General features: G+C 34.0%; 1 protein-coding gene across 1 annotated transcript in view; it reads right to left on the minus strand.

The window, feature by feature from the left end:
• The window catches only part of LOC118735498 (neuronal acetylcholine receptor subunit alpha-7), a 613,475-nt gene that overhangs the window by 158,937 nt on the left and 443,752 nt on the right, over nt 1-10,786 (minus strand). The window contains exon 4 of the mRNA XM_036465294.1: nt 4,250-4,294. Coding sequence (XP_036321187.1) covers nt 4,250-4,294 — 45 coding nt within the window. The remainder of the gene's footprint in view (nt 1-4,249; nt 4,295-10,786) is intronic.

A 10,786-nucleotide genomic window follows, 5' to 3' on the forward strand; every position in this document is an offset into this window, starting at 1 on the left:
ATGCAGTTGACCAGCAGCGCATTGCAATGCTGACAAAATTTTTTATGGTTGTCCTTGACATTTTTTTTGCATACCAATGCATTCACATTCCAATGTTTGTTTTGTTTTTGCATTGTTAACCTACCACTTTTAATATCAATTTAAATAAATAATTTAATTACTTTCGCCGTGGAGGCGAATGTCACTAACAACTACTACAATCTGTAATACCACAAGTTTTATTGTTGCGCGGCTACAGGAGTACGCGTATGTGGAACAACTGTTTTATTTTACGCATAACACTTGCAACCTTTGCTGTTATCATGCGCTCCCAGGGGTAGTGCATTCCCGCTAAAAAAAAAGTAGTAAAATAAAAACAAAGCATTTCCGCGATTTTTTTCCTCGCAGAACGCTGTAACTCTTGGTACTGCAACAAGTATACTTTTAATGCAACATTGTTGTGGGGGAAAAAATTTGAATTGTACAAAACGCATCGCATACACAATGCAGGATGCCGTTGCGGATACTGACACGGAAGTCTGCTGGCGGATAGACATGTGTGGCGAAGGTGCAGAGTATGTTGGTAAAGGTGTTACCTCTGTGGCATAATTGTGAGCTCATATTTATGATGGAGAGGTGGCGTATTTTTTTTAATGATTCTCATGCGATTATTTGAACTGTGCTCGGTTCGCTGTGGAAGCTAAACATTTTGGGGCGGTAGTAGCTTAAGCTTGGTTTCTGGAAAATTGTTTTAGCGTAGGTCTTATGCGAATATCCAGGAAAGCAGTGGAAGCTGGTATAATAGTTTTTGGTGGCATTACTTTAGATGACAGAAATGGAGTAAACGGAAATTCCCTTGGATAATAGAGACACTCCTGATTTACGTAACAATTCCTTTTATAGAGATCTGGTTGAAAAAATTGAATAAAAACTTTTAGCGTACGTATCGTTACACTCATTCACGTTCTTCCAACTTAAGCTAAAATACAGCCAAGTTATGCTACTTTGGATCCAAAACTGCCAAATTGCTACCTTGATGAAGAAAGCTCTTACTTTTACTTTGAGTACTTTTTTACTTTAAGAGTAAGATAGGTAGCCAGCGGATATGTTCAAAACCAGATCAAGGGCTGCACGATAGCGAATCTGTGCTTTAACATGGAGGTTAGAATGTTGTTCTAATCAGAAGGAAGTGGGTGATAACAAATAGGTGAAATGAAGCCAGCTAGGTAGTTTTAATCTTTATTTTATTTGCTGTTTTGTTTTATACTTTTATGCTTTGATTCGAAAACTTACCGTTAAATGAAGTATGTATGAAGAATATAAGTACATACGTGTAAATAATGTTTGTAATTTACCAACGTCACCGCTATATTTTTTTTTTTATAGGTTCCATAAAGTAGTAATTGTATGTAAATATATCGTGTTTGAACAGAAATTTAACGCATACAAATAAAATTTCTATAGGTATGTAGGTATGTATGTAAAATGAAAATACCTGCATACATTAAAAGCTATATATTATCTTTTAGTCTTAGAAAATTTAAAATAAATATTTTCTGAAAATATTTTGGAAAATGCTAAAGCTAAATATTTTATAAACAAAATACTTGAAGCATACCAAACAAAAAAAAACAACAAACTACAGTGTTTAAATAGTAAGTTTTGAAACGAACAGCATTAAAAGGGAGAAAAAAGCGAAAAATCTGAATGATTTAGAATGTATTTGATTATTTACAGTACTACCGTTTATATTTATACTACTTAAGAGATTTTGTTTAGCGTTTTATTTTAGTAATTTCGCACACACGGCAATATTCGACTGGTTATGTTAATAACTGGAAGTTACATGAAAACTGTAATGGCTTTTTACATACATACATTGGTATTCAAAGGCAAATATTTAAGTACTCTGTAGCTATGTGGTATCTACTACAAAATTATTTACTAAATGCAACTGCAAGTTAAAATGCTTGTGTGTAGTTAGTGAGCTAAGTTTTAATTAATTTGTTAATAAGGCACGGTGCTCCTTTGCTATTTACCTAACTGTTATGGTCAAACCTTAATAAAAAAATTGGTGTGTAATGAGCCGCTAAGAGTTAGCTTTAAGATCAGGCCCGTCTAGGTGGGAGATCGGCTGGTCTAAATGTATTGGGCCCGCTGTATAAAATTGTTAATAAGTAATCAATTCAATTTGAAAAATGTATGTAAGTACGTTCCTTGAAAAGAAAAAAAAACCTTTCTCCTTACAATACAACAATAGCGTAAATATAAACAACAACGAATTTGGTATGTTCCAGACTTGTTGGTCTGCTAGAGTCGATTGTGTGAAACTTTTCGCTGCTGAAATTGCTGGTCCGTCCAACTAAAACTGAATAAATCCAAGTTTCACACTTTGTTTCATCTAAGTTTCAAAATTTTTAATAAGAATTTCTAGAAAAAATTTTTAAGTAGATTTTTGGCAATTTTTTCGCGGATTTGAATTTTTTCTGCTGGCAGTGATTTGCATTTTCTTCCATATAAAAGCATTTCAAGCATTTTTTATATGGATGAAATTATAACTCACAGATATGCCATTAAACTCAAAAATGTTCGCAGTTTTACCGTAAGGTTGCATTTTTTGAGAAAGTTGTGAATTACAAAACTTGAAAAATGCTTAAGTGGATTTTGAACCGAACCGCACCGTTTTTTGGGGTGGTTCTCGGTTCGGTTTTGGCATTTCAAAATAAAAATGGTTCGGTTCGTTTTTCGATTCGAAACCCTAAAAACAGCCACGGTTCGGTTGATAAACTGGATCGGTTCAAAACAGGTTTGCAGCCCTGATTAAAATACATGGCTTCGTTTGAATATATTTTGTAGGCGTCTATTCCACTTGGTTTCCTGAAGGTGTTGGACCTAACGTTGCTCTGTGAGAGCGTTGGCATCACCGGTGAGAATTGGAGAGTTTCCGACAGGCAACTAATATATGATTACTGCTGGGTACACTGGGAGAAATAAAGTAAATATCAACGATGATAAAAATATTACAAGGTAAATTCATTCTCTCAATTCGTCGGCCATGATTTTTTTTCTGACATTTGGAGGCATTTTAAAATCATATAAAATTTAAAATAAAAAAAATAAATTGTTCACAATTGTTGTTGTTTGAGATTGAAAATGAGAATGTGCGTTAGAGTCTCAACTAGGCTCAGCAAGATTCTCTCAAAAGAGTACACCAGCTTATCCTCTATTAAAAGAACGAACAATGGATGGACAAGCTCCACGGATGAATCTTTAGAGACGCTAGTTTAATCCCATTTTACAGGCTGTAATCAGTGTGTAGCAACACTACTAATAGAGAACTGGAATCAATTACAAGCACTAAAAAGATTATATTTGCCATGAATAGTTTCTCTCACTTTAAATATCCTGGCTCAGGTGGGTATAATATCGGTCATGTTACAGCAAGTAAAGAAACATCTAGCACCATTGCTTGAAATCAAAGTAGTGCTCATCCCATAGCACAAAAAACGGCGATAGACTTTAGACCTATAAGCCTGGCTTCCTTTGTTCTTAAAGCAGTGTAAAGGCTAATATTTCATGTCCAAGTTTTTTGGTTTTATGCCCCGTAAAAACTTTAGATGTTGCTATTTAAGGGCCCACTCTAATGTACATATGTAAAGGTTTATGAATGAAAAAGTAGGCAGAAAGTTTTTAAAGGTAAGTTAGGTGTAGTAAATATATGTGAGTACACGGAAAAAGAATAGAATTAAATTCTTAGAAGCGAGAGGGCTTTGAATGATAATTAAAAAATTGTTTTGGGTGCGGGACTCAAACTATTGTAGAGCTACTTATGTATGTACATATACTTATATGTAAAAATTGATTAGTTGAAAATAGTTCTATGAAAAAAAGCGAGCTTGTGAAACATAAACAATACTAGTTACGAGTATTTGCATAAGAAGGTAAGTAAGAAGCAGAGGAAAGCGGACTGTGTAAGTAGAAATATGCCGTGTGCGTAAATTATGAAGGCTGAAGTGGCAAAAAATTTACTTGAAAAAAATCGAGCTTGCCAGAACTTTTAAACCAAGTTTGACTAGCCAAGAATATTTTCTAATGCTGAGCCACTCATTTTTACATATTTTTACGAATTTTGTGCCACTTCATTTGCATGAGTTTATTTAATGAACAAAATGATTATTTATTGAACATATTTTATATATTTATAATTATAAATATTTAAAGTGCTTATTTAAAGTTTTTATTTTTTTGTATTTTTTTAATTGAAACTTACCAACGAAAGCCAAAGATTGGTTATAAGAAGTTGATTCTTCTCGTCCTACAAACATAAATAACAAAAATATAGAACACCAACAAAGAAAATAGGAACACCAAAAAAGTACAAACCAAATATTAAAATAAAAACGAAAAACATTTATAAAGTAAGATGTAAAATATTTTAATAGTTGTTTTTGAAATTAAAGGTACGAAAAATTTAAAAATTTTTGTTTTGTTAATTTGGGAAGAGAGTATAAAGTAGACGAATAAAAGAAAATAAACAGAGACACAAATAACAAATATTTGTTTAGTTCACACAAACAATTGAACGACATTTATTTAAATTTTAATAATTTAGTTTAGTATTATTTTGTTTTCATTTAATTATTGTTAGTAAATAGTGCAAAATAAGTTTTGTAATAAATATATACTTTAACGGTGTTGAGTATTAATGAAATTAACGTGTGTTAAATATTGCTTAAGCAGTGAGCCAGCCGCAACATGGCGCATGAGTGTGACTTTAAAAAGCACTTACATAGTAGCTTCTTTATTTTATTCGTTGTTAGTATCTAGTTATTTTTGTTTCTTTGTTTTGGCAAAAAAAAGTTTTTCATCTTAAAAGCGAATTTAGATAGAATTCTAGTTATGTTTTAAAATATTGCTTGGCACACAACTCGAAACTAGGCTAGTATACTTAATTTAATATGTTTAGGTATTTAACTTTGCAGTTAGATTTTTTTCTTAATTTTTACGGTAGGATTTTATTTAAGTTTGCGCAGCTTAAACGTCAACTGGGGTGGCATGGGCAAATACAAACATTCTTAAGATTACCATATTATAATATGTCACATATTTAACTTATTTAGGCAAGTAAAATATTTTCATGGACACTGAGAAAATAGTTTAAGTTTAGTTACGTCAACTAAATATGTTTCTCTCAACACATGATTTGGTTATACATAGTTATATTATTTGCCCATAGCTCAATGCACCTGTTGAAAAATAAGTTGATATGTAAGCTTTACAAGGCAGTTCGAGTTTCGAGCAGCCGAGATTTTTTTCCTTTATTATTTAAAAATTTTTTTTTAACAAATTTTTTTTTCAATTTAATTTTTAGATTTTATTGTTTTAAAACGAAAAATATATATTTATTATTTCAGTTTAATTTTTAGAAACTTTTTTATTTTCATTATTTTTTATTTATTTTTTAGATGGTATTGTTAAAAAAAATAATATTTTTTTAATTTCATTTAATTTTAAGGAGCTTTTAGAAATGTTTTTTTTTTTTATTTATTTAATTTGTTTTCATTTTGTTAATTTCATTTTATTTAATTTTTAAAGAGAAAAATATATTTATACATATAATATATATATATATAAAACCTGTTTAAAACTACATACGACCATGTTTGTAATGGAAGATTTTCCTTTACCCCTTACCAAAGCTCCGAAACTAATTTCAAACATTCCATAAGTTGATCTATGCAAGCGTCAAATTCCTGGTAATTTGCAACGCTGCCAGGTTATATGCTATCCAGTCCTCGGGATACCTCAGATTATTGCATATGAAGAAACCCTTCTGGGTAATTGACGGAAATAAGACTATAATATTCCTTTCCCTACCTGGTCTTGGCAGCAAAGTCTCCATAAGGAGTACAGATAGGAGCAGGAATGGCAACGTGGAGTACTATTCTACAAAGACATTTCGAGGACCATCAACAAAGATGTTGAGGACTATCTGCAAAGATGTTTCTAAGCTAAATGGCAGGGTAGGCAGTGGGACTTACTACAAAACTAACCTCAAAAATGATATAAAAAGTGGCCGGTAAGTAAGATTACGTTAAAGGTATTAGCATTTTTTTTTTTTCGAGAATCGAAAGAAAAGGTTCCGATCTTTAACTTTTCTATAGCTCGAAGACGAAGGAAGACCGAGGGAAGTTTTGATCTATTAAAAGTGTAAAAGTCGGTGTTTATAAAACGTAACTTTATTAAAATATTTAGTCAATTTCAAGGATTTTTTCTCTATTTGGATATGACTCTACAACTTTTATAATGAATGTTTCTTATTCAAATATTGCTTTTTAAGGCTGAACCATCCTAATATGAGATATGAATGTTGAAAAAACCGATTTTTTGCCCACTGTGCTCCACGCTTTGATAAGGTTGTTTAGCCGAATTAAATTTATCGAATATTCTACATTCTTTAAAGTGCATTTGGTAATTCAAATTCTAAGGGAAGCAAGGAAAATAAAGACTTCTTTTGCATGTAAAGGCACGGTAATCTCATATACAAATTACAGGCTTATTCACAAAAAATAAAGTACCTTTAAAAAAGGTTTTTGAATTGAAAAATTTATGAAAATTAATTTATAAAGCTCTTAAAACCTACTTTACTTTGTTTCCTAAATATAAGTTCTTAAAAAAAAAACAAAAAAAAAAATATTAGCTTTTCTTGCACTTCAAAATCTGAATTTGTTGGACTAAGCTTTTAAATAAATGCGATTAGGAATTGAGCGAGCTTAAGCTGGGCGAAGGAAATACTAATAAAACAAAGGAATTTTCATGCCTTTTCCAATCCATTTAGAGAATTTTCTGTTGGAAAATACTTACATACTCAATGTTTTTCCAATTGCAGCTGAGTGCTACCGAAACGACAAGATAAGCGCCGCATTCAAGCAAATTAAATATGCACTCGGGAGTAGAGCGAAATACAAGCTACATACATATATGTATGTGGGGATGTAAGTACGTAGAGACGACAAAGAGTTTCGTATGCGCCAATTGTTTTTTACCAAATTCCATTGTGTTATTTTCAATTTAGATTGTCGCAACTGTACACGAAACAGTCATTCATTAAATTTAGCGCCAATTTGTGCCAAAAAGGATTAGCAGCGATTGTGGTTGCTGTTAACATTTGGCAGTAAAAGACATACATACATACACACAAACGCATACACTAACATACATGCAGAGATATAAAGGCTTACTGCGCCATTGAGGATTGTAGCAGCGTTTTTCTATTAAATAAATAGCGGCTAATATTTCCTATGCTGAACGCTGATAGGTACAAAAATTTAAGTTGCAATTTGTTATGTGTTAAATGTTAAATGTACGTGTAAAACTGTATTGGCTTGAGAGCAAATGCAATGCAATAATATAATCGCTTAAATTCTGCAATGTAATAATTGTAAAATCGTATCTGCATACAAGGCATACAGCAATCGAATACTCGATACATTACTATATCGTTGTCGAAATCAATTCTTCTTCTTCTTCTTTTTTGGCGCTGTAACCGCCTAAGCGATTTTGGCCGAGTTCAGCAAAGCACGCCAGTCGTTTCTCCTCTGTGCCAACTGACGCCAATTGGAAACGCCAAGTGAAGCCAAGTCCTTCTCCACCTGATCTTTCCATCGCAGTGGGGGCCTCCCTCTTCCTCTGCTACCACCAGCGGGTTCCGAGTTGAATACTTTCAAAGCTGGAGCGTCGGTGTCCATTCGAAGGACATGACCAAGCCAGCTGTATTTTAATTCGCTGCACTATGTCCATATCGTTGTAAAGCTCATACAGCTCCGCGTTCCATCATCTGCGGTACTCGCGATAGCCAACGCGTAAAGGACCGTAAATCTTCCGCAAAATCTTTCTGTCAAACACTCCAAGAGCCGCCTCATCGGATGTTGTCATTGTCCATGCTTCTGCGCCATACATACCAGCACGGGCATGATGAATGACTTATAGAGCGCGGTTTTCGTACGTCGAGAGAGGACTTTACTCCTGAATTGCCTACTCAGTCCAAAGTAGCGCTTGTTGGCAAGAGTGATTCTACGTTGGATTTCAATGCTGACATTATTATCGGTGTTAATGCTGGTTCCCAAGTAAACGAAATTCTCTACTTTCTCGAAATTGTAACTGTCAACAGTGACTTGGGTGGCAAGGCGCGAATGTGCTGACTGTTTGTTTGATGACAGGAGATACTTCGTCTTGTCCTCGTTTACCACCAGACCCATTCGCTTTGCTTCCTTATCCAACTTGGAAAAGGCAGAACAGACTTCGCGGTTTTTGTTACCGATGATGTCGATGTCATCGGCATAAGCCAGCAATTGCACGCTCTTATAGTAAATTGTTCCTGAGCGGTTCAGTTCTGCAGCTCTTATTATATTCTCCAACATCAGATTAAAGAAGTCACATGAAAGGGAGTCGCCCTGTCTGAAACCCCGTTTTGTGGTGAACGGCTCGGAGAGGTGTTTTCCAATTCTGACGGAGCTGGTGGTATTGCTCAACGTCATTTTACACAGCCGTATGAGTTTTGAGGGGATGCCAAATTCAGACATAGCGGCGTATAGGCAACTCCTTTTAGATAAATTGTGTCGAAATCAATTAATTTATTTTAATTCGCGCGCAATCCTGATGCGAAGCTTTCATAAAAAGGTAAATCTGGTGGATGTTAAATTATGTGTGCAAGTTAAAGAAGCAATATGTAAATATGTTCATTTGCTTTAATTTAAAGTGTAATAATCGAAGTACAGTAATGTGCAAAATATAAATCCAAGTCCATGAATCCATACATCCACATGAATACATAAGTTAAGGCGCTATGTATTTGGTCTGACGTGTTTTGGATTTATGAAAAACTCTACGCTATATTTTTTTGCCTGTAAATTTGCCTAAATAGGAATTGGGATTGAATAAAAATATAAAATTATGTAAAGCAGTTATGGCTTCACTCAATACTGCAAACAAAACTTATACCGAGAACTTCCGAAAATTCCGAGTTATTCCGTAAAAGTCTAAAACCCCCTGAAAAATGATATTTTCAGTATATAATAGTAATCATGAATTAGTCCGGAAAATCCCGAACCTTCCAAAAATTTCTAGACGCTGTATACAATAATAATAACGAATTAATCTCGAAACCCCAAAAATAGCTATCTAGTCCAGAAAATGCCGAAATTCCGAAAATAAATTAGAGACGCTGTATACAATAGTAATCCCCCAGTAGTCTCGAAAATTTCCAATTAGTCTTGAAAATTCCTAAAAAAACTGTAGTTAAGAAGGAGCGCTACTAAATAATGCAGTCACGCTAGAAAGTCCTATCTCCCTACAAGTTCCAAAAAGGCAATGTGACTTAGGCCTGTTCTAAGAGGCTGATAAAAAGTGGTCACAAAAACGTGGATTCGAAGGATCCAGAGCCATGCTCACGTCACATGACCCGAATTTAACAAAACTTATACTTAAACCACCAAGGAACGACTGTAGACTTCTGCTGGGTATCATAACTGGTCACAATTTGTTAGCTTAGCACGCCCTTAAATTGGGTCTGGTGAGTAGTGATAACTTTCGGAAGTGTGAAGTTGGACAAGAAACGGTGGAGCATATAGTATGCGGCTGTCCAGCGCTGGGATATTTGCGTGTGAACTGCTTTGGGGAGGTGTTCCTCAATAACCTCTAGCAAGCAACAAAAGGCGGGTTCAACAAATCCCAAAAATTTGCTAAGCAGACCTCTTGTATTCTTCATATAGTGTCCGCCTATTCATCATGAATTGCCAACCCCTGAACAAACCCTTGAAAAAATTCTAGAAAACTTCCAAGAAAGTACTGAATATTTCGCGAAGAATCCGAAAACATCTTCCAATAGAAAGAGTCTGGAAAGACAGCTTAAGTCCCGAATCTCGGTAAACACGGAAAATTACACAAATGTTCACGAAAAAATCTAAAAAAAGAACAACACATCCTAAAGGTGCCCAAAAACGTGCTAGAAAACCCTCAATATAATAATAATCAATAAAACTAAATTTCACACTTCACTTTCGCGCTTTTATACACTTAACATACAACACACAGTGCAAGCATTGTCTTTTTTTTCTGAATAAATATGACAATGTTTTATATACATACATTGCCTTTTAGCATTCAAAGTAGGTCGCGTGTTTCGTGCTTTGTCGAGAAATACAATGTCATTTTAGCTTAGTTGCTGTTTAAACTCTGCACCTACGCTTTTGTGAGTGATAACAAATAGTGTCTAGACAATAAATCGCTTATTGTTCAGATAAAACTAAGTGGACTTGTGCAAACATAAAAAAAAATCTGATTGAAATAAAGAAAATAAAAATTTGTATTACCATGAAGCGTGGCAACCCTGATGGAAAATATTTATTTACCAAAGTTCTCAACAATACCTTTCATTTGATATCCATGTTGCGAGGTTTTAGATAAATTGTGTAGAATCGAAAATAAGTGGCAACCTTACACTATTATTCTAAGGACAACATTTTTTATATAGGGAAATCATTGTTTAAGAACCTTTTTTTGGTACCCATGAATAGTAATATTTTACCTTTTTTCTAAACAAAAAATTAAATAAATATGCGACTCAAAATAGGCGGAAACTGTATTGTGGCGAATACTGCGGCAACACAAAGCGAACAACGAGAAATAGGCAGAATGTTCGAAGAATGACGTAGAATGTTCCACAAAGAGAAACGTCAAGTTGGATGAACACTGCGAACAGAGAGAGAAAGAGAATGAGCGATAAACTTCAGAATGTTCTAGAGTTGCC

This window comes from Rhagoletis pomonella, unplaced genomic scaffold (genome assembly GCF_013731165.1).
Source record: "Rhagoletis pomonella isolate Grant_MI unplaced genomic scaffold, Rhpom_1.0 Rhpom_scaffold_00003, whole genome shotgun sequence".
NCBI classification, from domain to species: Eukaryota; Metazoa; Arthropoda; class Insecta; order Diptera; family Tephritidae; genus Rhagoletis; species Rhagoletis pomonella.